This window comes from Thermomyces dupontii, assembly GCF_041956625.1.
Source record: "Thermomyces dupontii strain NRRL 2155 unplaced genomic scaffold VTN31scaffold_3, whole genome shotgun sequence".
NCBI lineage: Eukaryota > Fungi > Ascomycota > Eurotiomycetes > Eurotiales > Trichocomaceae > Thermomyces > Thermomyces dupontii.
The window spans coordinates 1,223,132-1,247,822 of record NW_027192309.1 but is presented as its reverse complement, the minus strand read 5'-3'; the positions used below and the strand labels follow the sequence as shown (position 1 = coordinate 1,247,822).

At 54.5% G+C, this 24,691-nt stretch overlaps 12 protein-coding genes across 12 annotated transcripts; 7 read left to right on the top strand and 5 right to left on the bottom strand.

Moving 5' to 3' along the window:
- Positions 1–4,113: 4,113 nt before the first annotated feature.
- VTN31DRAFT_3915 (uncharacterized protein) lies at positions 4,114–4,860 on the top strand (the record flags this gene model as incomplete). Its single annotated transcript, XM_069404245.1, has 3 exons — positions 4,114–4,139; positions 4,196–4,709; positions 4,768–4,860. 3 exons carry the CDS (start codon positions 4,114–4,116, stop codon positions 4,858–4,860), a joined length of 633 nt encoding a protein of 210 aa, XP_069261238.1.
- A 229-nt stretch (positions 4,861–5,089) lies between these two features.
- VTN31DRAFT_3914 (uncharacterized protein) lies at positions 5,090–6,028 on the bottom strand (the record flags this gene model as incomplete). The annotated part of the gene is made up of 2 exons (XM_069404244.1): positions 5,090–5,663; positions 5,862–6,028. The coding sequence occupies 2 exons, from the start codon at positions 6,026–6,028 to the stop codon at positions 5,090–5,092; spliced, it is 741 nt and encodes a 246-aa protein (XP_069261237.1).
- Positions 6,029–6,479: 451 nt separating this feature from the next.
- Positions 6,480–7,031, top strand: VTN31DRAFT_3913 (uncharacterized protein; the record flags this gene model as incomplete). Its single annotated transcript, XM_069404243.1, has 2 exons — positions 6,480–6,673; positions 6,716–7,031. The coding sequence occupies 2 exons, from the start codon at positions 6,480–6,482 to the stop codon at positions 7,029–7,031; spliced, it is 510 nt and encodes a 169-aa protein (XP_069261236.1).
- A 610-nt stretch (positions 7,032–7,641) lies between these two features.
- Positions 7,642–8,129, top strand: VTN31DRAFT_3912 (mitochondrial 37S ribosomal protein uS14m; the record flags this gene model as incomplete). Its single annotated transcript, XM_069404242.1, has 3 exons — positions 7,642–7,748; positions 7,828–7,999; positions 8,067–8,129. The coding sequence occupies 3 exons, from the start codon at positions 7,642–7,644 to the stop codon at positions 8,127–8,129; spliced, it is 342 nt and encodes a 113-aa protein (XP_069261235.1).
- Positions 8,130–10,443: 2,314 nt separating this feature from the next.
- VTN31DRAFT_3911 (uncharacterized protein) lies at positions 10,444–10,717 on the top strand (the record flags this gene model as incomplete). Its single annotated transcript, XM_069404241.1, has 2 exons — positions 10,444–10,451; positions 10,519–10,717. The coding sequence occupies 2 exons, from the start codon at positions 10,444–10,446 to the stop codon at positions 10,715–10,717; spliced, it is 207 nt and encodes a 68-aa protein (XP_069261234.1).
- A 517-nt stretch (positions 10,718–11,234) lies between these two features.
- VTN31DRAFT_3910 (uncharacterized protein) lies at positions 11,235–12,922 on the top strand (the record flags this gene model as incomplete). The annotated part of the gene is made up of 2 exons (XM_069404240.1): positions 11,235–11,720; positions 11,789–12,922. 2 exons carry the CDS (start codon positions 11,235–11,237, stop codon positions 12,920–12,922), a joined length of 1,620 nt encoding a protein of 539 aa, XP_069261233.1.
- Positions 12,923–13,045: 123 nt separating this feature from the next.
- Positions 13,046–13,931, bottom strand: VTN31DRAFT_3909 (uncharacterized protein; the record flags this gene model as incomplete). The annotated part of the gene is made up of 2 exons (XM_069404238.1): positions 13,046–13,630; positions 13,683–13,931. The coding sequence occupies 2 exons, from the start codon at positions 13,929–13,931 to the stop codon at positions 13,046–13,048; spliced, it is 834 nt and encodes a 277-aa protein (XP_069261232.1).
- Positions 13,932–14,177: 246 nt separating this feature from the next.
- Positions 14,178–14,924, top strand: VTN31DRAFT_3908 (uncharacterized protein; the record flags this gene model as incomplete). Its single annotated transcript, XM_069404237.1, has 3 exons — positions 14,178–14,203; positions 14,260–14,773; positions 14,832–14,924. The coding sequence occupies 3 exons, from the start codon at positions 14,178–14,180 to the stop codon at positions 14,922–14,924; spliced, it is 633 nt and encodes a 210-aa protein (XP_069261231.1).
- A 229-nt stretch (positions 14,925–15,153) lies between these two features.
- VTN31DRAFT_3907 (uncharacterized protein) lies at positions 15,154–16,092 on the bottom strand (the record flags this gene model as incomplete). The annotated part of the gene is made up of 2 exons (XM_069404236.1): positions 15,154–15,727; positions 15,926–16,092. The coding sequence occupies 2 exons, from the start codon at positions 16,090–16,092 to the stop codon at positions 15,154–15,156; spliced, it is 741 nt and encodes a 246-aa protein (XP_069261230.1).
- Positions 16,093–16,509: 417 nt separating this feature from the next.
- On the bottom strand, positions 16,510–17,982 carry VTN31DRAFT_3906 (uncharacterized protein; the record flags this gene model as incomplete). The annotated part of the gene is made up of 2 exons (XM_069404235.1): positions 16,510–17,856; positions 17,971–17,982. 2 exons carry the CDS (start codon positions 17,980–17,982, stop codon positions 16,510–16,512), a joined length of 1,359 nt encoding a protein of 452 aa, XP_069261229.1.
- Positions 17,983–20,429: 2,447 nt separating this feature from the next.
- VTN31DRAFT_3905 (uncharacterized protein) lies at positions 20,430–21,604 on the bottom strand (the record flags this gene model as incomplete). Its single annotated transcript, XM_069404234.1, has 2 exons — positions 20,430–21,396; positions 21,453–21,604. The coding sequence occupies 2 exons, from the start codon at positions 21,602–21,604 to the stop codon at positions 20,430–20,432; spliced, it is 1,119 nt and encodes a 372-aa protein (XP_069261228.1).
- Positions 21,605–21,909: 305 nt separating this feature from the next.
- VTN31DRAFT_3904 (uncharacterized protein) lies at positions 21,910–24,526 on the top strand (the record flags this gene model as incomplete). Its single annotated transcript, XM_069404233.1, has 5 exons — positions 21,910–21,943; positions 21,993–22,347; positions 22,400–22,526; positions 22,574–22,876; positions 22,931–24,526. 5 exons carry the CDS (start codon positions 21,910–21,912, stop codon positions 24,524–24,526), a joined length of 2,415 nt encoding a protein of 804 aa, XP_069261227.1.
- Between the last annotated feature and the right edge of the window lie 165 nt (positions 24,527–24,691).

Genomic DNA, 24,691 nt, shown 5'->3' with positions numbered 1-24,691 from the left:
TTGTCACGATATCCCTGGCCTTGATATTCTCACTATGATTTTCTTGATAGTTTCACTAGGATATCTTGCTTGAACGAGCAACTTTGGCTGATAATTTACGCGTAGTTTCTTTATCTGTACTAGGGTACGAGTACTTTTCAATCAATCACTTGCGAAATCTCAAATCCAAAATGGTGAACTTTTCCGTCGCATCCTGCCACCACCTTGACTTGGAATGTCTACCTTTGCAATAGTGAGGGTACTGAAGGAGCATTATCGCGGATATCACCAGGTTTCAGTGAAATCTGAACGAATTTTGAGGGTGTTTTGGTGCCTTAAGGATCATAGTGAGACTATCAGAAAACCATAGTGAAAATATCAAGGTCCGGCGGGATTATCCGCCCATATACAAATTCTCAGCTTTCCCAATAACTAATCGATATCACGATGCCCGAAATTCAGAATATCGCGTTAGCGGAAGGAAAATTCACCAATCAGAGTGCTTGTATAGCTGGAAAATGACAATGAGCCAATGTCCTAGCCGCCATGGATGGCCGCACTGGAGGCCCCGAAGCGGCAAGTCATTATACATTTAACTTGATTTACTACCAAAAACGGTATTAAAATAGTCACGTGAGAGTTCGAACTGCGATATTCTCGCTATCGCGATACTGGTGACGCGGCTGTCGCGCGCATGCCCTGAAACGAACCGAGCCTTGCCGTTTTGGGCAAAGATTAGGTAGTCATCACTATAGAGGGAGAGCAGAGGGCCAGCAGAGGAATAGTTGAGCAGCAGCTCCCTCCAGACAAATAAAGCAGGTCTTGATTAGTTGAAGTGCACATGAAGCTTAAACTGAAAAAGGAGCAGAACATCATATCTGGAACGAAGACCCCTAGGGAAGCCATGGTTTCTACTGACTCAGTAGCTAAGTACTAGTACTTGAATCACCGTTGTGGAGGAACTCTTCGTTGTTCTGAATCGGGGCTGGCGTGTCCATCATGTTGGCAAGGTCGTATTAGAAGGCTGGAGGGGCATTCTTATTTATTCAGTGTGAAAGATTTTAGAAGAAGATTTTAGAAGTGACTACGGACAAAACCTATCATAGGGATTGAAAGGAAAAAAAAAAAAAAAAAAAAAAAAAAAAAAGAAGTACCGGAATCGGTCGTTCCTTCGAGTCGACTGTCACGGTTATACCCTCTGACTCCAGTTATGTGGAAGAGGGCATACTAAAGAGGGCTTGCAGGAATGAAAAGGAAATGGACGAATAACTAATGTACTGCTTAGAGTCATTTTAGAAGCCCAGGCATCCACCATCAAGCTGTCGAAGAATGGTTCAGCAACCGTTCACCGACGCATTGGCGCGATGGTTGCCGATTCAGAGCTGAAAAATCACTATGGCCAACAGCAATAATGACACTCAGCAGGCCTCGACTTCCGAATTGCAGTCGCGCTGTACTCCTTCGTAGCCGGCCACTTCAACAGCTCGGTCTGCCGCGTCGATACATCCCCGTACTCCTGATTATGTAAGACATTCCGGAAGTACGTTCTTCCGGAGCCGCTACAATGTGTTTTCACGTGACTGATGGGAATCACGTGTCCGCAATAGAAGCCCAATTGGTCCGGGCTCCGGGCAGCGCCTCGGGTCGGCACTGCTGAGTGCTGACGAGGACTACATCATTTTAGATGGATGACTTCTCACACTCTCATTAGATGCTTCGAACCACAGAGCCACGGAGATTTGCAGTACAGTTTGGGGTTCCTCCATTGCTGTTAACGTGGACGGGTCGGACCTTGAGAGCAAGAGGCCGAGCCGCCGAGGCTACACGAGCAACTTGTCCAGGCACGACAGGAGTACATAGTATTGTCCGTCAGTTCTCGGGACGCTGGGGTAGACAACATAGCTGCGGATGATATTTGTGGTTAGTTGTCTAGTGTATAGCAATGCCGGATAATAGCTACGGGGACACTCACAAGTCGTTCATCATGTGAATGTCGCGGTTCCGGCCGTCAGCGCGGGCCTTACTGGCAAGGACAATGACTTCCTCCTTTCTCCACTGCTTGAACCGCGTCAGAGGTGCCAGGGCTATCGCCTCGAAGCCGTTCGCCTCGGCCTGGGTCTGGTTCCAGGCGCCAACTTTCTTCTGTCTAAGAGGTCAGTACTGGAGTGTTATTGATTCACCGTCTGGGGGCAAAGGGGATAACTGACAAGATAGCGATCCTTTGGCCAGACGCCGTATGGAATGACAAACTTCTCCACATGGATGTTCACGTACCCGGCCTCCTTGAACCACTGCTCCAACTTGGGCCCGGGACGTACCTCATAGCCAGCCTCCTCGAACGCCCCGTAAACCTCGTCGTAGTATTGTTGGAGCGCGGTGCCGTTGAGACTGCCGTCTGGAGACATGGGATAGCCGTCCCAGTCCTGGAATTCAACCCAACCGCCGGGCTTTACTGATCTGTTTGTTGTTAGAGAGTCAAGAAAGAAAACGGAAGAGCGGTCAGCATACCGATAGCACTCCTTGATCAACTTCCAAAATCCTTGATCGAGACGGCCAGAAATCGCGCGTGGATGAAGTCAAAGGGGTCGCTTTCATATGCCCACTCCGACTCGATGTCGTCCACAAGGAACTTCACATTCGGAGGAACCCTGCAAATCCCCGTCAGCCCAGCCACTTAGCTAGGAGCTCTTATGCTAAACTGACATAGTCGGTTGGACGGGGCTCAAATCACAGCCGATTACCTGGCACGGCCAACATCCCGTGTCAGCATTCTGTCCATCTGGGATCGCTCCCCTAGTATTCCCTTACCTCGGCCTTGGGATGTTGGTCCGCTTCAGTAAGTCAGCTTCCGTATCTTGGGTCCGCCAATCCCAGCTAGCAAACTCACCGAAATCAATTGCCCAATGAACGACTTGATGATTTGATGATGAGCATCAGCATACTGTACATAGCATTGGCACATAGTATATAAGCGATAGGTAATGCATATTGGTTCATCGGATTCATTGGTCTCTCCATCTCTCGCGGATTCTCCGTCGGACGCCGCCGTTGATGCCTCTGCCCCAGATCTCCTCGCGGTGTGAGACGTCCTTGATATCCTTGGAGTCGTCCGCGGTATGGTCTTCGGGAATCACCTGCTTGATCTCTTTGAATCTGCTCTCCTTCTCCTTGGCCGTCCTCATCTTCCGAAGATACGACGCATATACGACAACCTCCGCCACGCCGACCAACAGCCCGACAAACAAGGATATCAAAACAAAGACCGGATCCTTATTGTTGATCGCCGACGTGCCCACCGCGGGCAGTTGTCGATCCTTTGACGGAAGTGGAGAAGAGAGCTGCAGAAATGACGGGGTTTGATAATGCCGCAGAGCCCAAAAAATCGCAAACGCGCAGAGCACCACGGAGAGGAGAATATTAATGACCACCGAAGGGGTGATTGGATCAGGGGAGTCTTCAGCGATGTCTTCCAGCGAGCTAAAGATGTTTGGCTGTTCCGGCGCGGAGGACGGAGAGAGGAGCCGTTTGTACGCCTGCTCATCCAGCAGAGACTGGAGATATTTCTTGCGTTCGAGATATTCTGGGGTCTAATCCCGTCAGTTTGAAAACACAACTCCATATCGGATCGTGCGAGCCTACCGGTTCCGGCTTTGGCGGCGGCGGAGGAACGTAAACGCTCGTTCCCCGAAGTAGCGTGTCGAGTGTGTAGGGATTGCGCTCGCCGTCGGCCTCCGCGGTATTGCGGTAGTACCGTGCAAGCGCGATCAGATCATCGTGTGAAATGGGCGCGCCGACGGAGACCGTTGGTAGACCAAGATCCTCGCGCGTGGACGAGGGGATGCGCTCCAGCGCGGCGAGGATCGTGGGTGTGGATTTCAGCAGCACCATTGTCTCGTCGTTCTCGAGAGAGCGTCCATTGCAGCGAGTTGAAAGTTGTTCTGGTTCTGAAAGCTGTCAATTTCAGTTCTTTTCGCGAGTCGGTGAAGACGTCATTGGGACTTTTGGAGTTGAGCTCCGGCCAATGGGCCCCCCGTCCCTCATTCTATCAGACGCCTAAAAGAATTTCTCTCCGCCTTCACTCCACCACAACAGATCAACACTGGCCTGGCCTTGCTGTCCATAGAAACAGCAACTATGACAGACTTGAAGCAATCCGAGGGGTAACAACCTCTACATCACATTCCAGCGTAGTGCAGTCACTTAACTCGCAACACAGAACCAACCCCCGCGGCATCCCCAAAGCGCCCTTCGTCGAAAATGTCACCGACTACGTCTCGAGCCGCGCCGATGTCGAGCCCACGCTACGCTCGTTCCAGGAATTGATCTCAAAGTACCAATTCATGGAGCTCAACACGCAACGGCGTGGGGCGGGGCTGCGGCAGAAAATCCCGGATATTCGCAACACGCTAGAGATGGTGCGATATTTGCGATCACGGCGCGAGGCGGCTGACTCTGGCGCGGATAATCATGATGATGATGATGATGATGATGATGCAGATCAGGAGAAGAAACTAATACAGACGACGTTCGAGTTGAATGATACCCTGTACGCTCATGCCACGGTTGATCCCAAGGACACCAACGAAGTGTATCTCTGGCTGGGTGCCAATGTGATGCTGGCTTACCCCATTGAGGAGGCGGAGGCGATGCTGGCGGAGAAACTCGCGGCGGCAGAGAAGAGTCTGGCTGCGTGCGAAGAGGATTTGGAGTTTTTGCGGGAGCAGATCACCGTATGGATCTCGTCCTCCCTCTTCCCTGGATGAATGCTGACGGTCTACGGGGACGCAGACGCTGGAAGTCGCTACGGCCAGAGTATACAATTGGGATGTCGTTCAAAGAAGAAAAGAAAAAGAGGAAGGCAAGGAGGCAGATGGAAGTTGATTTTGCAATGATATACCCCCCCCAACGAGCATGTGTAATGAGAAATAATAAAAGGTTTCCGCAGCAGAACTGTCTGGACCGACATGACATCTGCTGCTCGAAAGAATCGCGTAGATTTTAAACTCGAGACATCTATGAACATGCCGAGTTGGTATAAAAGCTCAAAACCAAAAACAAAACGCCCTACGCCAACCCTCTTTTCTACTCATGCCCATAATAGTCCAGACCATCATGCGGGCTGCTCGAACCCCCTCCGCACGACACGGCCAAACATCTCCACGCCCACTTTCTCCCCCTTGACTTCGGTCCGCGCCTCATTCTCCGGATTCCGCGGCACCCGCACGACGCCGGCGGCCCGGTCGACCTCCCACCCACACACATCCGTGACGAACTTCTCAAGCGCATCACGGCTCTTGGTCAGATCGAGCCACTGCGCCAGCACGTCCGCGTTGATCTCGCGGAACGTCTTGCCGACCTCCGCGGCAATGCGCACGCGGACCAGCTCCTCGAAGCCCGCGACGTCGGCGACGAGGTCCGCATAGAGATCGTCCGAGTTGAACGCCGACCAGAACTGCGCGTACTGCGCCGACTCGAGCAGCGAGTTGAGTCGCGTCAGCTTCTGCACGGACTCGACAAAGTCCGCGTTCGCGCCCATGTCCGCGGCATTGTCGCTGTAGGGTTGCACCCAAGGCGGCAGGAGGGCGAGCGAGAGCGAGAATGCCGGCGAGGGGAACACGGTTAGTGCCTTGGCGAGGATGTTGGTGGTGGTTTCAGGGTTGAGGAGGTGCGGGTTGAACTGGTATCTATGGCACAATCAGCATTGAGTCCTCCCGGTCCGTGCTGTAATGGAATCGCAAAGAAGCAATAATGATGCCTTCAGCTAGAGCTAATGTCATGCTTCATTCCGCACTTGGCGGGTCAGGTAATAGGAAACGTGGTAGTTTGTCCCTCATCATAAGGCAATGCAATCAAAGAAATCGTCAAACAAGGGCCAAACTCACAACTTCAGCAATGCCAGATTGGCATAGCAGTCAAACGTTCGGTCCTCGCACTGCTGGGCCACATAGTCCTGGAACACAGTTGTGGTCTCGGGATTGTACCGCTCCAGCCCATTGAGAATGGCGTCAATGTGCGCCGGTCGCGTGTCACATTTATCAAAAGCGACCATCTTGACGGCGTCTGTCTCGAATCACGGGCTGGAGTTTTGAAGTCAGATTTCGTTGTTGCGGCCGACGATTTTGCTGTGTGGTGGTGGGACAATCTGGTCGGGATATATTTATTCCGAAGCTGGGGATGACGATGACTAATCATCTATCCAAATGTCCGTCGTTAAGCCAGTTGTGAGTGAACGAGAAAAAGGCAAGTCTCCCAAGCCAAGTGCTGTGTTGACGATTGGGACGATGCAGCTCGGTACGGAGTACATTATTGATTAGCGAGTACTACTATACATGCACCCAAAACACCATCCTCTATGGTCAAGCAAATCAAGAAATCCCATGCTACCGAGACTCCATCCATATGCTACTACCTCACCGTCTAGATCAAGCACAGATGCAATGACTCCGAGGTAGACCAGTAGAAACCGTTACGCTGCGATAGGGCGACGCTGAGAGATCGGTATGGGCTGCGGGCCAGAGGAGGAGATGTTGAGGTTGCCCAATCCTAGCTCGCTGAGCCTGCGGCTCTGTCGCTCGGCAAATCTATCCTCCAACGGCGAGGCCAGGCTCCCGCGACGAGATGGGTCTGTGGAGCCCTCCTCGCCAACAGTACTGCAAACGAATCGGTCTTCCGCGATGGGGACCCCACCGAACATGTTGCCTAGCTGTTGCAGCAACGCGACGAATTGAGCATGAAGTTCCATCGAACTCGCGGCCAACCTGTCGCCTCGCCTGCCACTGCACATCGTGCATCTGTCCGCAATGGAGGCCATCCCGCTGCTGCGCGATGCCCGTGCCAGGGGCATCCCCATCACCGCAGAGACCTGCTTCCACTACCTGTCGCTCGCCGCTGAGGACATCGCCGCGGGCGACACGCGCCACAAGTGCTGCCCACCGATCCGCTCACAGAGCAACCAGGACGCCCTGTGGGAGGAGCTGCATCGCCACGCCGCCGCCGACGGCGTCATCAAAACTGTAGTGTCGGACCATTCCCCTTGCACGCGATGGACATGATGGTTTCCGTCCTCAATGGCTGATTATTTCCATCGGTGAGGGCAATAGGTACTTGGCACGGTGGCTAATGGTAGTATCGATGATCACAGTTAGCCGCAATTCGCAGGACTCGCGGCTCACCTACATTTTCTGCTTGTGGTTCTTCGGTGCGGGCTTGAGTAAGACCCTGGGCTTCCAAATCAAAAGTGAGAGGTGCAATGTCCTCAATCATGGTGGTAACTGAGAGGAAAGCACAGAGTATAGGAGACGAAGAGTACTGTGAACTTTGAGACTCGCAGACACTCCAGAGTAGTAATCAGTCGTCGTTAGGAAAGAGTCAGAAGAATAGAATTCGCTGCACGCGTACGTCTGTCCACTACATAGTACGGACGCGACACGTCCACGTCGACACGTTCTTCGCGTACCTCGGACGGTTCGCTGTTCGGCGAACCGGCAGTCCCTCACATGGCCAGGGTTCACCTGAATTCTTGGCGCACTTTGTTAATGTGGCTTGACAGTCACGTGGTGCCTGATGAACTTTTTTCAAATAGTCACGTGGTTCAGGTCAGTGTCATCTCGACACTTCGTCCATCACCACCGGCAGACCATTGAAGACGAGCAAACGGCAACCATGTCGCAATTTCGCTCGAAGCGCCTGGATATCGCCGGATTCATCAATGCCCGCGTGATTCGCGACCACACTAAGCGGAAGGTGTACGAGCAATTTGAGCCACAGCGGTACGTCCAACGCATTTCCAGAGAATCCGTTAGCATGGCCGAGAATCAGAGTCTGACGTCGAATACCTGCGGTCTACAGCCAAGCACTTCGCTACGTGGTTCGGAACACCTCTCTGCCCGCCCGTGTCCGCGCCCAGGCCCAGCTGGAACTGTCGCAATTGCACGCTTATACCCGGTCGACGCAGATCAAGAACCGATGCGTTGCGGGAGGGATTGCACGGTTCGTTTTCCGAGACTTCAAACTGGCAAGGGTGAGTTTGTTATATTCGGAATTCCCGACCTTGGCTGGGTGGTGTTCGGATGCTGACATTTGTGTAGTTTCAATTTCGGCAACAAGCGTTGGCGGGTGACTTGCCCGGTGTCAAGAAAGCCTCTTGGTAGACGTCTGTTCATTCTGGGAGGATTTTGGCTGTCCGGTTTAAAGAAAAGAGCATTTCCGGCTTGGGCGTTTGTTTCAAGGGTTTCTTCGATGTACATTATGCCACCATTGAATCAATGACTTTTCTGGAAGTGGAGTGCTCGATCTGTGAAGAGGATCATGATCGTCTTTACTTCTGTCACATGATGAATCGTTTGCTTTCCGAACAGAGTGCGTCAAACGGTTTAAGCCAACTCAAATGTGGTGTCTCCCACTTGTCAGCCTCTAACACAGTGTTCTCATTCTTGTTAATATCGAAGATGCTGGTCTACCAGAGAAAGGACCTCCCCGCAGATCCGGTTTTCAAGCCGGACCTGAAGTCACTCGGGTGAGAACGTTGACTCATCACTTGCGGCTGCAGCTAAGTCGTCGGTAGGTACTTCATCAACGACAAAGACCAAATCCGGCAAATCGCGGATCCAGACCAAGAATTCAAGTACAAGATCAGCACCGTTGACCGATGGAACGACCTGAACCGCGAGGCAATGAACGGTGGGTGCGGTCATCCAACGAGCAAGAACAAAGTCTGTCTGACGGACACACACCAGAGTGCATCCGGCGGATTACCCTCTCCCGCCTGCAGGACGTGGGTGTCTCGACGCTGCGACTCCCGCTGGGCGCCGCGGCGGACGAGCCACACGTGCCAATCCTGCTGTCATCGAACCTGCGGAGAGCGAAGCGGGTTGTGGTCGTGCTCGGCAGCCCGATGCAGGACCTCGGGATCTGGGCGTACCGCACGGTAGGTACCGAGTCGATCGCCGAGGGCACCGTAGTTTCGTTTGTGAAAGCGGTTCTCGATGACGGCAGGGACCGGGCATCCAGTGAACCAGGCGATACGGCCGTCGTGATTGCCAACACCGGACAGCTACTCTATCATCGCGGTTCCGGGCGCGCCATATCTCAGAGAACGTGGTTGGCTTTGCCGCGCGAGTCGGCCGTGCATCCAGGGTTGAAGATCACGACGCGGAACAAAGTGCTGCGCAACGGCAGCTGGCAGGAACATGTGGAGTGCGTTTTTGATGACGTGCTGGCCGCGCGGGGGCGGATCGTCAGCGAGGATGCACGGTTTGATATCGTTGGTGTTGCAGAGGGCGGACTGGCCGCGGTGCGGTATCTCGCCAGGAACTGTGGGTGTAGTCCTGATCATCCCCATCACCGTAATACTAAAGTCTGCTTGATAGGGTCCAAATGGAGCGGGTACATCTCCGCCATGTGCCTGGCCGAGCCCGCCCACAACCGCAGAGTCGACCTTTTCCTTGATCCGAACTTTACTAGTGATGATGATATTGATGATGATGACGGCCTCGCCTGTCCCCCAAATCCATTCGCCGACTTCATCGCGACGCGGTGCCGCGCGTACGTCCTGTCGGACAAGCCCGTGGGCACGCCGGTTCCGGGGACGCTTATCTACGGCTGCAACACCTACTCATCCGGCGAGGAGCTCAACAACGAATGCATCATGCCGGCGGCATGGAGATGCATGCTGCCGTGGCTACGCAGGCTCCACGACGACCCTACGTACGAGGAGGTGCCCATCGTGATACCGGAGGATGTGGATGATGGGGGATGGGAGGCTGGCGGGAGGGTGCGGAGTTGATCGATTGAGTGCCTCCCGCTACGGGAGGGTGGGACATGCTTTGATTTGGAGTGAGCTTGTATTACCTGTCGCCATTCTCAAGATGCATGCATTTTTTTTTTCTCAAATCTCAGCGCGCGAAGCTTCAATATTACCCTATTGGGTAAGCCGTCATGGGTCACCCTTTGGGAGCAAAAAGTTAACGACTCACCGTCAAGACGTAGGCTCACAGCATGCAGGAGAGAAACGTACAGCCCCTGACCGCTCCCGACTCTAAGAAATGGGAATTGCCACGTCAGGCACACCATTTGAGAACCCCTTAGGATCATCAGCCAGAACTGAACCAACCGAGTCACGGGTCAGACCAAAGCACAACGCCCGGGGCTCAAAGCAGTGGCCACAAGACTCCTGTAGTAGCACTCGGAGGAATCTCGGCGCATCGGAACCAAAGTCCGGAAAAAAGATTTAGATCCATCTTTCAATCAATATCACGTTTTGATCGAGTAACAGACATCACATGTTCAGAAATTTGCCTTGTCTGGAAATTAAGTTAATTGGATGGAATTGAGTTTCCATCGAGTAATGATTCTCACGTCACGTGGCGCTATCACGCTCGGCACTCGGATCGGGCCTTTTTTTTTTCTGTGGCAACAGAAAAATTTTCTACTCTTCTCGAGAACTTGCTCGAGAACTGGAGATCGATGGTCATGTATGTATGAGCCATCACGATGGTACTAGAGGTGATGGAGATAAACTAATCTATCGGTGCTCTTCAGCAGAAGAGCAAGCCCTAATCTTATCAAGTTGGCTGGGCGGGCTGCGCGGCCTGGCGCAAACCCCAGAGGCAGCCAGGCCAGGCCAGATCAGTTTTCCTATTCGGGAAAACATGCCACTATTCCCTTTGTCTCTGGTCCACTCGGATGTGGACGTGAGACCGGAGGCCAGATGGAAGACCGAACCTTATCATCGATTTGATCGAGTAATTCTGAGACCCGACCCGGGGACGGACGGCACCGCAGATTCTCATCATGCATTGTCTTGTTGCCGAGCAGTGGGACCGGATGGAAAGATTCTTTGCAAAAGAGAGAGAAAAAAAAAAAAAAGTGATACCCACCGTAGACATCTCATATATGAAAGGTTGATCAGCTGGTCTCTATTCTTCATGTCCTATCCTGTTTGTCGTTCTTTATGTTCATACATATTGGAGCCGGGTGTTGAAGGCGTTTTCGTTCCCTATCTGGGAAACTCTCGCTCAACTACGGTGGCTCTGATCTGAGTGTGTTGCCTTTGGAGGCGTGTGGCTACATCTGTCTCGCCGTGGCTCGCCTGGCATACGGCTACGTTTCCTGTTCATGTCAAAAAATCGAAATTCATAGCATTGTGTTCCTGTCCAGAGTTCGAAAGCTCTAAGCACGTAACTGCACTGCTCGTACGACCGCCACCATTCGGAAAAAGAGTCCGGGGCTTTCCCGGAATTCAAAGAAGAAGGAAAATGGACAGCTTAATCGTGGTGGCCTCCTCGCGGGCCATCATTGCCGGCCGCATGACGGCCGCCACCATCACCATCTGCCCAACCAGCGGCAAGATCGTCTCCGTCGTCGAGGGCCGTGTCGTGCCGGCGTCGGAGTTCCCCGCCGGCACCGCATACACGGACTATTCGCCGTTGGTGCTCCTGCCGGGCCTCGTCGATGCGCATGTGCATCTCAACGAGCCGGGCCGCACGGAGTGGGAGGGCTTCTACACGGGGACCCAGGCCGCGGCGTTTGGCGGCGTGACCACCGTCGTGGATATGCCCTTGAACGCCATTCCGCCGACCACGACCGTGGCGGCACTGCACGAGAAGATCCGCGCAGCTCGCGGCAAGTGTTGGGTCGATGTGGGCTTTTACGGGGGGGTTGTGCCGGGAAATCGCAACGAGCTGAAGCCGCTGGTCAGAGAAGGGGTGCGTGGGTTCAAGGGGTTCCTGATTGATAGCGGAGTAAGTGAAACAATTCACTCTTGGAGAAAAAGAGAGAGAGAGAGAGAGAAGAATGGCTGACGAGTCAGGTCAAAGAATTTCCCGCCGTCACCCCGGCGGACGTCGAGGCCGCCATGGCCGAGCTGGCGGACGAGCCGACAACGCTCATGTTTCACGCGGAGATGATCCCGCCCATTACAAAGTCGGTTAGTGACGACGTGCAGACGTCGCAGCCGCCCTGCGTACCTGCGGGCCCGCTGCAGTCATACGCAACGTTCCTCGAGTCGCGACCCGCATCGTTTGAGACGTATGCCATTGAGCAAATCATCGAACTCGCGGCCAACCTGTCGCCTCGCCTGCCACTGCACATCGTGCATCTGTCCGCAATGGAGGCCATCCCGCTGCTGCGCGATGCCCGTGCCAGGGGCATCCCCATCACCGCAGAGACCTGCTTCCACTACCTGTCGCTCGCCGCTGAGGACATCGCCGCGGGCGACACGCGCCACAAGTGCTGCCCACCGATCCGCTCACAGAGCAACCAGGACGCCCTGTGGGAGGAGCTGCATCGCCACGCCGCCGCCGACGGCGTCATCAAAACTGTAGTGTCGGACCATTCCCCTTGCACGCCAGACCTCAAGCTGCTGCCTCCACAGATCAAATCGAGCCCGGCATCGCGGTCGCCAAGCTCGTCCGCTGCGGGGACACCATCGCTCGAGTCCTCAACCAGCAGCGTCAATGACTTCTTCTCCAAAACCAAAAACGTGGATTCCCAAAACGTCGGCAACTTCTTTGCCGCATGGGGCGGCATCTCCTCCGTCGGTCTCGGGTTGCCGATTCTCTGGACGGAGCTCTGCCGGCGCAGAGAAGCCGCCAGTATGGGCAGTGGGGGTGGCCCCCGCCGTACCGCGGATCAAGCTTTGCAGGACATTGCCCACTGGTGCTGCATCAACACCGCCAAGCAGGTCGGCCTGTCCCACCGCAAGGGCGACATCGCCGTTGGCATGGACGCGGATTTCTGCGTGTTTGACGATGCGACGGAGTGGATCGTTGAGCGCAGCACGCTGCTGTTCCGGAATAAATGCTCACCGTACGAAGGCAAAACGCTGCGCGGGATGGTCATGGAGACGTGGGTCAGAGGCAAGCGGGTGTTCTCGAAATTGGATGGGTTCGATCACAAGCAGGGGCCGGTGGGTGAATTGATTCTGGAACCGCGGACGGCGTGAGCTTCTTCCTTTTCCTGGTTCATGATGAACGACTTGATGATTTGATGATGAGCATCAGCATACTGTACATAGCATTGGCACATAGTATATAAGCGATAGGTAATGCATATTGGTTCATCGGATTCATTGGTCTCTCCATCTCTCGCGGATTCTCCGTCGGACGCCGCCGTTGATGCCTCTGCCCCAGATCTCCTCGCGGTGTGAGACGTCCTTGATATCCTTGGAGTCGTCCGCGGTATGGTCTTCGGGAATCACCTGCTTGATCTCTTTGAATCTGCTCTCCTTCTCCTTGGCCGTCCTCATCTTCCGAAGATACGACGCATATACGACAACCTCCGCCACGCCGACCAACAGCCCGACAAACAAGGATATCAAAACAAAGACCGGATCCTTATTGTTGATCGCCGACGTGCCCACCGCGGGCAGTTGTCGATCCTTTGACGGAAGTGGAGAAGAGAGCTGCAGAAATGACGGGGTTTGATAATGCCGCAGAGCCCAAAAAATCGCAAACGCGCAGAGCACCACGGAGAGGAGAATATTAATGACCACCGAAGGGGTGATTGGATCAGGGGAGTCTTCAGCGATGTCTTCCAGCGAGCTAAAGATGTTTGGCTGTTCCGGCGCGGAGGACGGAGAGAGGAGCCGTTTGTACGCCTGCTCATCCAGCAGAGACTGGAGATATTTCTTGCGTTCGAGATATTCTGGGGTCTAATCCCGTCAGTTTGAAAACACAACTCCATATCGGATCGTGCGAGCCTACCGGTTCCGGCTTTGGCGGCGGCGGAGGAACGTAAACGCTCGTTCCCCGAAGTAGCGTGTCGAGTGTGTAGGGATTGCGCTCGCCGTCGGCCTCCGCGGTATTGCGGTAGTACCGTGCAAGCGCGATCAGATCATCGTGTGAAATGGGCGCGCCGACGGAGACCGTTGGTAGACCAAGATCCTCGCGCGTGGACGAGGGGATGCGCTCCAGCGCGGCGAGGATCGTGGGTGTGGATTTCAGCAGCACCATTGTCTCGTCGTTCTCGAGAGAGCGTCCATTGCAGCGAGTTGAAAGTTGTTCTGGTTCTGAAAGCTGTCAATTTCAGTTCTTTTCGCGAGTCGGTGAAGACGTCATTGGGACTTTTGGAGTTGAGCTCCGGCCAATGGGCCCCCCGTCCCTCATTCTATCAGACGCCTAAAAGAATTTCTCTCCGCCTTCACTCCACCACAACAGATCAACACTGGCCTGGCCTTGCTGTCCATAGAAACAGCAACTATGACAGACTTGAAGCAATCCGAGGGGTAACAACCTCTACATCACATTCCAGCGTAGTGCAGTCACTTAACTCGCAACACAGAACCAACCCCCGCGGCATCCCCAAAGCGCCCTTCGTCGAAAATGTCACCGACTACGTCTCGAGCCGCGCCGATGTCGAGCCCACGCTACGCTCGTTCCAGGAATTGATCTCAAAGTACCAATTCATGGAGCTCAACACGCAACGGCGTGGGGCGGGGCTGCGGCAGAAAATCCCGGATATTCGCAACACGCTAGAGATGGTGCGATATTTGCGATCACGGCGCGAGGCGGCTGACTCTGGCGCGGATAATCATGATGATGATGATGATGATGATGATGCAGATCAGGAGAAGAAACTAATACAGACGACGTTCGAGTTGAATGATACCCTGTACGCTCATGCCACGGTTGATCCCAAGGACACCAACGAAGTGTATCTCTGGCTGGGTGCCAATGTGATGCTGGCTTACCCCATTGAGGAGGCGGAGGCGATGCTGGCGGAGAAACTCGCGGCGGCAGAGAAGAGTCTGGCTGCGTGCGAAGAGGATTTGGAGTTTTTGCGGGAGCAGATCACCGTATGGATCTCGTCCTCCCTCTTCCCTGGATGAATGCTGACGGTCTACGGGGACGCAGACGCTGGAAGTCGCTACGGCCAGAGTATACAATTGGGATGTCGTTCAAAGAAGAAAAGAAAAAGAGGAAGGCAAGGAGGCAGATGGAAGTTGATTTTGCAATGATATACCCCCCCCAACGAGCATGTGTAATGAGAAATAATAAAAGGTTTCCGCAGCAGAACTGTCTGGACCGACATGACATCTGCTGCTCGAAAGAATCGCGTAGATTTTAAACTCGAGACATCTATGAACATGCCGAGTTGGTATAAAAGCTCAAAACCAAAAACAAAACGCCCTACGCCAACCCTCTTTTCTACTCATGCCCATAATAGTCCAGACCATCATGCGGGCTGCTCGAACCCCCTCCGCACGACACGGCCAAACATCTCCACGCCCACTTTCTCCCCCTTGACTTCGGTCCGCGCCTCATTCTCCGGATTCCGCGGCACCCGCACGACGCCGGCGGCCCGGTCGACCTCCCACCCACACACATCCGTGACGAACTTCTCAAGCGCATCACGGCTCTTGGTCAGATCGAGCCACTGCGCCAGCACGTCCGCGTTGATCTCGCGGAACGTCTTGCCGACCTCCGCGGCAATGCGCACGCGGACCAGCTCCTCGAAGCCCGCGACGTCGGCGACGAGGTCCGCATAGAGATCGTCCGAGTTGAACGCCGACCAGAACTGCGCGTACTGCGCCGACTCGAGCAGCGAGTTGAGTCGCGTCAGCTTCTGCACGGACTCGACAAAGTCCGCGTTCGCGCCCATGTCCGCGGCATTGTCGCTGTAGGGTTGCACCCAAGGCGGCAGGAGGGCGAGCGAGAGCGAGAATGCCGGCGAGGGGAACACGGTTAGTGCCTTGGCGAGGATGTTGGTGGTGGTTTCAGGGTTGAGGAGGTGCGGGTTGAACTGGTATCTATGGCACAATCAGCATTGAGTCCTCCCGGTCCGTGCTGTAATGGAATCGCAAAGAAGCAATAATGATGCCTTCAGCTAGAGCTAATGTCATGCTTCATTCCGCACTTGGCGGGTCAGGTAATAGGAAACGTGGTAGTTTGTCCCTCATCATAAGGCAATGCAATCAAAGAAATCGTCAAACAAGGGCCAAACTCACAACTTCAGCAATGCCAGATTGGCATAGCAGTCAAACGTTCGGTCCTCGCACTGCTGGGCCACATAGTCCTGGAACACAGTTGTGGTCTCGGGATTGTACCGCTCCAGCCCATTGAGAATGGCGTCAATGTGCGCCGGTCGCGTGTCACATTTATCAAAAGCGACCATCTTGACGGCGTCTGTCTCGAATCACGGGCTGGAGTTTTGAAGTCAGATTTCGTTGTTGCGGCCGACGATTTTGCTGTGTGGTGGTGGGACAATCTGGTCGGGATATATTTATTCCGAAGCTGGGGATGACGATGACTAATCATCTATCCAAATGTCCGTCGTTAAGCCAGTTGTGAGTGAACGAGAAAAAGGCAAGTCTCCCAAGCCAAGTGCTGTGTTGACGATTGGGACGATGCAGCTCGGTACGGAGTACATTATTGATTAGCGAGTACTACTATACATGCACCCAAAACACCATCCTCTATGGTCAAGCAAATCAAGAAATCCCATGCTACCGAGACTCCATCCATATGCTACTACCTCACCGTCTAGATCAAGCACAGATGCAATGACTCCGAGGTAGACCAGTAGAAACCGTTACGCTGCGATAGGGCGACGCTGAGAGATCGGTATGGGCTGCGGGCCAGAGGAGGAGATGTTGAGGTTGCCCAATCCTAGCTCGCTGAGCCTGCGGCTCTGTCGCTCGGCAAATCTATCCTCCAACGGCGAGGCCAGGCTCCCGCGACGAGATGGGTCTGTGGAGCCCTCCTCGCCAACAGTACTGCAAACGAATCGGTCTTCCGCGATGGGGACCCCACCGAACATGTTGCCTAGCTGTTGCAGCAACGCGACGAATTGAGCATGAAGTTCTGCAAAGATGTATTCATTACCCACGATTTCGGCGAGATTGCGCGCGCGAATCTGGCCGGCGCGACGTCGAGGCATCCCGTCTGGATCGACGGCGCGCCCGGTCAGGAACGAGGACACGGGGGTGTAGTCTCTGCCGCCGGCGCGGTTCGCGGCTTGTTCTTCGCGCCGCTTCTCTTCTTCCTGGTGCTTCTCCGCGCTGGCGACGATCCCGCCCGCGATGCGCGCAAAGGCCCGCCAGATGGTTGGAGAGGCTCGAAAGGCGCGCCCTGCGTCCCGACCAGCGAGAGCAATCAGCGCATAATTCCGTCGCTTGCCGCGGGCCATCGGATCGGGAAGTCGAAACACGTAGGCGATTGTATAGCCGGTCACGGGGTCACCGAAGCACAGAGGCCCCGACGACAGACCTCGAGGTAAGAGCTCACAGCTCAGGGTACGGATTGATGAGCGCCGCAACAGCGCATAGTCGGCGGGTTTCGGTGGCCCGCGCAGTGACAAATAGGTGAGGATGTGCGCATGACACGATCCATCGGAGGCGGTCGACACCGACTGCAATGAATCCGGAAGTGACGGATGGAAATGGGCATCGGTATCATCATCCGAATCCGAGTGGCTCCCGCCGCAGGAGTACACCTTTTCTCGCGATCGGAGCACGGGACTGCTGGCCTTGCCGCCGTCGCGCGCGCCGTCACCGGAGAGTTTCTTGCTCACGCCTTCGGGGAGCGAGATGCGACAACTAGCGCAGGTATCCTGGTCGGCGCCGCCGAAGCGATTCCATTGCTCGGCCTCAGCACGGGACGCCTGTTGGGCAGATTTCACAAAGTAGGGGTGATTCTCGATGCTCTGCGACGAGGAGGTGGGCTCGCCCGCGACGTGACTCTGCTGCGCGGATGAGGGCGTTCCGTCGCGGGTAGCATCTGGCTGTACAACGGACGGGGCCTGGTGAGAGGACGACGCCGATGCGACGGAGGAGAAGTCACCGGGCTCGGGATTGCATTGCGCGCACGAGAAGGGCAGCACTTGCGAGCACAGGATCGACGTCGGACCATGCACTTCGCAGAAATGCGTAAGAGAGAGCTATTATTCCCGCAGTCAGTTCGGACCGATCAGCGCAGATGGATCGCTGTGCAACAATGACACCAGCGCAACCGCCGGGGATATCCCTGCCCCGGCGGTTGATCGGCGACGTACAATGAAGTCCATTTCCTCCGACAGTTAGCATCGCACAGCGCAGGTGTTTCTCAAGCCATCATGGCACGGCATTCTTCTCCGTGTCTGCTTCAGTTGTTGAATGGAGGGGAAATCCAATTGCGTTGATCGATGTCGCGTGCTTGGAGGGCTCTCCGTGGCGAAAGACTGGGGGGCGGCGCGCCGCGGAATGATGATGGCGGGAGATGAGTCCGTCAGAATTCCGTCGACGGGCGAGGGTGAGGTGTAATCTTAAGGAGGCGACGCGAATGCTTTGCACATGCAGCTGGGCAAACAGGGGACGCCCCGAGAAATAAAGGATACAACTACGAGGCTGGAAACGGAACAAGGAGACTAAGGGGGGGGATAAGGATGCAGACACGGCGTCGTAAGACGGTCGGCGCAAACGGCGACGGGCCGGGGGGCGCAGAAGAGCAGTCTGAATGGAGAGGATGAGAACAAGGCGAGCAGCAAGGAGTTGAGAAAATCGCCGGCTTTGCGGCTTTGTGAAGGTGACTTTTTCGTCTTCCTCCTCGCCGAACGGCCTCGCTCCGGTCCAGCCCTGAACGGGGGAGGCGAATGGGCAATTCGGCGCCTGAGGCTTGCAACGGGACTTTCCCATTTGGGTTGGCCGCTCGCGGGAATGGGGCGAATTAGTAATCGTCATTCGTGATTTGGTCTCCATTCCCGATCGGGGGCTGTCTCGATCCGCTGGAGCCCCACTATTTTTGGCCGTGAAGAATCGGAGAGCAGTCCTGTGATTAGCCACTGGCTCGATATCCCTGACCCGGAGGCGCCATTTTGGCAATGGTTTCCCTTTTCGGACTGGCCTTGCATGAGCCTAGGAATCTACTATGTACTCCGTATGTATGTAAGTTACTCGGAACCTAAGTTACCATGCAGCCGGAGTCTTTTGTTTCTTTCACATTTTCTGCGCGAAGTGCGGGAGGGACAGGACAGAATCAACCCGCAGCAGTCATGCTTGTCCGAGGACGAAGCCTGGCATGACAGGAATGACTTGCAGAGTCGCAGTCTGGCGGTGTGCCGGGGTGTCCTGCCAGGATTTTTCTACGAGTTTGACGGCATTCCCGGCCAATCTGGATTTTTCCTGGGCCAAAACGCACAAATCTCGATTCGAACGAGTGGTGGAAAATGTTAACTCGGTAAGTTAAGTCCATAGCGAAGAGAGTCCTGCGGGAATAAGCAGCTGGTCAAAAGTCAAAAGGTAACCGAGCACGCGGCAGATCTCCGAATGCGGAACCCCCGCCACCTTTCTATGTGCCCCTCGACCCCTCCTCATCCGATCCTCGGGCGACAGATTCTTCTCTACACAAACCATTAATACATCTATTGCTGGTCGAAACAGCGCATGAATGGCATTCAGTTGTTCAGCTGCGACGACTGAATTGGCGTCTGAACCCTTGACATTGCATTGGCGTACGGCTTCTCGACCACCCACTCCATATTCATCGCCACGGGCTTGATCAAAGACACCTCTCACCCACACTGCTGTGGATTTCAGATACGGCACCGTTCAGTTCTCACAGATTATCCAACATACGGGTTCGCAGTGACGCAGGTTGACGACAAATGCAGTGGTGGAAATGATAGGGAGGTACGTGTTTTCTCCTCCCTCAATCAAGTGACTCTTGGGAATGGCCCAAAGACTTCGCCACGCCTTTTGTCCGTTGATGCCTTTAGGATCTGATTCATCTGACATGATCGAGCTTTTCTATCTGGAAAGAGGATGTTGGGATTAGTCGGAGTACTAATTTCCACTCGATGTGCCGAGTAATTTATAGACCCTGACGCATCTTCGCAGAACCCTATGGTACACTGTAGAGATACCACGTACCTCTAGAGAATCCCTCAATTCAGTACCTGTTCCTTGAAAAGTAAGTACATCTAGCGTTATCCATGCAAGAAACATCCAACATAGCCCCCTCGAGGAGCTGTTCTGCAACGCGCGCCTGGAGAGTTACGTTCGGGCCGTAACGTTGCGCGGGAGATCCCCAGCGATCAGAATACCATAGCAGAGTGACCGGGTTGATTGCAATTGTATAGCGGCCACTGGACGCACCGCTGTTCTATCACAGGGTAGGCCAGCCCAATTGGTCCGCAAGGAAAAAATCTACTCTCGATTGTACGAAGCCATGGGCAATCACTGTATTGGTGCCTTTCATGAGTTGAGTTTCTTGGTAGACTCGATCACCACAGTTTGGCTTCCATACCCAGCGGCCTACCTAGAACGCAATTGCATCCTGGCTGACGGGTCTACTGAAAGTGTCTCGATCAATCCTTACGTACAGAAAGCAAAGACACTCCGCTGAGTAACAGACCTTTGTGTCATTAGCCAGGTCCAGCCGTTCAGAAGTCGTTCTTCACCAACGTATTGATACAATGCAATCAGCACAAGTCCTTCAATGGATTGGGTATCGGATCCGTTCATCGAGGCTTCAACTTCAAACGGGCTCTGTCTGCTGCTTCCCTTTTTCTTCTTTTTCCTTCCTTTTCTTTGCTTTTTCTTCCTTCCGTTCTTTCTTCTCCTTCTTCTCTTTCTTCTTCTCCTCCTTGTCCTTCTTCTCCTCCTTGCCCTCTTTCTCTTTCCTTTTCTTTTCCTCCTTCTTCCGCTTCTTCTCCTCCTTACGAGCTCTTCGCTCCTGACTTGTCTCGTCGCGATGCTTGGACTTCTCCCGTTGCTTTTCTTCCCGTCCCCTCTCTTCTGTGCGGACAAGGGTCGTTTGAGACGGAGCATCAACCTGCGATGACGGCGGTGGATTGACCTCCTGTGATGAGGACAGCTTCATCTTCTTGCTCTTCCCCTCAACTTCTTCTTCTGCCTTGCGTTTCCGCTCGCGATCTTCCGTCGCCGGCCGCGGCGGTTTCGAGACAGTTGGCTCCTCTTCCGATTCGGAACTAGATCCAATGGTTTCGGGAGGAAGGTCTCTTCTGCTTCCGACGGGATGGAAGCGCATTTTCAGGTTCCTTGGCTGCGGTCGACGCGGCTTGCTGGTCTTCGGTTCCAGCGAGCCATTCACTTTGGTGTCAGTCCCATTGGGAAGTCGGACGAATTCCTGAATGCTGTAGGTTGGAATATCTCGAATGTCGGCCTTTTCGTATCGATGGGCTTTCTCATTGTAGAGCAGCAAATCTTGCGGATGATGGCTCTGCCGTGAATCCACAGAAACCCCGTAATCCACTCCCTTGTAGTTTAACACCGGCTGGCCCGTGACTGCCTGAGCTAAGGACAACTCTTGAATTTTGGACAGCGGAAGAAATGCTGGCGCCGTGATATGCAAAATCTGTTTCCCTTCGAGATTCGCCAGGGCCGATGTCACAGCGGCGGAGAGGCGCGACTTGATTTGGGATGAGGATCGGAATCCAGGGGGCGGTTTGAAGGTCGGTGGCTCGAGGAATGAAACAGTACGTCTGGTCCATCAGCGCACGTCACACAGGAGGCAACAATATATGTATTCTATTCATACTGAGTTTCTCCACCGGATGTCCGATTATTGTTTGAGTTTGTGTCGACTTTGGATCCTGAGCTCGAGTCCGAGTCTGCATCACTTGTGTCTTGCGTGGAGTGTCTCGACTCCGGTTCGCTGTCGGGCTTTTCTTCTCGTACTTTGTTGCCCATTGTAGCTGCCAGTGATGCGCAGAGAGAATTGACACTCTTATTCTAGCTGCATCGAGAACTACCGAAGCTGCGATGCGACCAAGAACTTTTTTTCCAACTGCAGTGCACGGACCATCTCCGATAATCGATAAGGGAATAACTTTCCTCCAGTTATGGGTTATGCTTATCTAGGGACCTAGATAACCTATCAGAGACGTAGGATACAAAATTTCAACGGCGCGTATGGGACTCCTTGCATCTATAGTTTAGGAGTGATCCTTTGCAGCCACCGTCCTGAATCCAAAGTTTGCTGCGAGACAAGCCGGATGAAGCGAAAGGCAGAGAAGGCGCCGTCGACAGGTACGCAATTCCCAAAGTTTGAAGTGACTTTCCTAACAAACTCGCGCAGCAGCGCCTCGAGCTGCCGACGCAGTGAGCGCGGTCAGTGCCATTGCGGCACGGAAAGCACGATTGCAGCAACAACAAGAATCCTCAACGCCTGTCGATGTCCCCGCCCCATCAGAAACCAATGCGGAGCCCCCCGCAAAAAAATCAAAGTCATCAAGGACGCGCAGCCCGGCCAAACAAGTTCCTGCGACAAATCCTGAACCACAATCAAAACCGCCAAGTCCACCGCGACCCGATGATTCCACGTCAGAAGAGGCAGAGGTTCAGGACCATACTACCGAACCAGAGGGGGGCGTCGTCATTGCCTCGGCCGCGGGGGAAGAAGTAGACGAGGCAATTGATCAAGGCGAAGAGGGGTGAGAAACTTTGTGTCCGCTGTACGTTGGCATGCTGACTCTGTTGTATTAGCCATGAGGTCTCATCTCGAGCCGTCGTCGACGCTGAGAACTTTGCCCTGTCAAAGATGCGGTTGAAGAGAAGCGACGTCGTGTATGCCGACAAGCACAGGATCTGCGTGCGCATAAGGGAGGCAATGGTTTGACGCCCATGTTGAGAAACCAAGGCCGTTCGCTAAAGTTGCAGACTCTTACGTTCATTGGCATTTACGACATATGGGTCAAAAGAGGCGTGATCAGCTTGATGGGCGCCAAGTTGGCCCCCTCCCCAAAGACTTACCGGGTGTACGCGCCATCGACGCACTCTCTTCCCGTGATTAAATGTGTTTCGGGAGTAGAGGGATACGCAGAGGTCGAAATTTCGTCTTGCACCAGCGGTCTCCCTCGTCTCAGGAAACTGGCACCGGTGTATAACCGTATCTGGAATGTTGTAGGGAGCCCTGGGGACAAGGAAATCTCAGACGAACCGTCCCAACGGTCATTCTCGCCTGTATGTTCTGCGAAGAAATTCCCGAAAGTTTTGCAAGTCTAATACGTGCGGTAGCTGTTCACTTCCTCGGAAGACCCCCTGAAACGACCGCTCCGCCCACTGCACCTCGACAAGAAATGGAGTGCAACGATCAAGAACCTCTCACGCCGAGGTCACGAGCTCAGGGTCCTGGTCTGCGGACCCAAGGGTTCTGGAAAATCGACATTTAGTCGATACTTGCTGAACCACTTGCTGAGCCCAGCGCCGCAGATGGATACATCTCAGCATCAGACACAGGACGGCGTCGCTTTCCTCGACCTTGATCCTGGGCAATCAGAGTTCGCCCCGATGGGAAATATCTACCTTGCACACCTACGCGAGCCCGTCTTTGGCCCGCCTTTTACACATCCGAGTTTAGAGAACTCTCGGCATGGACGGATCGTCCGAGCCCATCATATTGGCGCACCTTCGCCGCGAGATGACCCCGATTACTACGCTTCGGCTGCCATGAATCTGATGGATCACTACCGCATGCTCCTCGCTACGTATCCTCAATGCCCACTCATTGTCAACTTTCCCGGCTGGATCTTCGGCCAAGGTCTCGAAATAGCCACATGGCTGGTCGGTTGTCTGGGGTTGTCCGACGTGGTGTACATGAGTGAGAAGGGTCCAGACGAGGTCGTCGAGCCGCTGGCCCAGGCGGCTGGTTCCGCACGGGTGGCGCTGACGACGCTCCCGTCGCAGCCGGTTGATTTCGCGACGCGGTCCAGCGCTGAGCTGCGCGCGATGCAGATCCAGTCGTACTTTCACCAGTGGCAGCCCGCGGACTGCCCGAACCCAGTCTGGTCGGATGTCCCGCTGACGCTGGTGCGGCCGATCACCGTATCCTACGCGGGGCCGCGACAGGGCATCGTCGGCATCATGGTGTTGGGCAACCGGCAGGATCCGGACATGCTCCGGGATCTCCTCGCTGGGTCAATTGTATCCGTGACAGCCATTGAGGATCCCCGTGCAATCACTGGAGTCTCCGAGCCGGCAGACGGGCCCGACCACTCTGGGCACGACGAGGGAGAGGAAGACACCAGCATGACGGAAGCAGACAATCCGTCGGCAGCCTCCGACCTACACGCCCAGCTAGCCCCATTCATCACACGCTCCCGCAACGAATCTCTCCCCTACTTCTTCGTCGGCGCCGGCACTTGCACGCCGCCGAACCCAGCCGCGACGCGCTCGCTCGGCCTCGCGCTCATCCGGTCCATCAACCCGTCGACGCAGAAACTGGAGCTCCTCACGCCCATCCCCGCCGAGGTCCTCCGGTGGACGCTCGTCGAGCAAGGGCAGGGCATCCTCCTTGTTCGCGGACAGGTCGATGCGCCGTCGTGGGCGATCAGCGAGGAGTACTACGCGGCGCGGAACGCCGCGTATGAGGTTGCCTTGGAAATGAAGAAGACGGCGACGACGAACGCAGTGGAGCGCGAGATTAAATCACAGCTGAAGGAACATTTGCAGAGACTGCTAGAGCGGTCGCGGCGAGTGGGGAATGTGCCGTGGATGCGCGTGGTGGAGGACAAGGCGAATGCCCCGACTGCGGCAAAGGGTGGAGGACAGGGGATGACGTTGTGGAAGTTGCGAAAGCGAGTGTATGCGGACGATGATGATGATGAGTGGTAATAATGACTTTTAGAATCATCAGTGTACAGTACCTCTGTATTTGTTTTTTTTTTTTTTTCTTTCGTCATTTTATACCTCGAGATTCAGTTACATACACAGATCATGCATGCTTCTTCAACCCTAATCAAATACCATTGCAATCAACCCATCAACACACCCAACCCA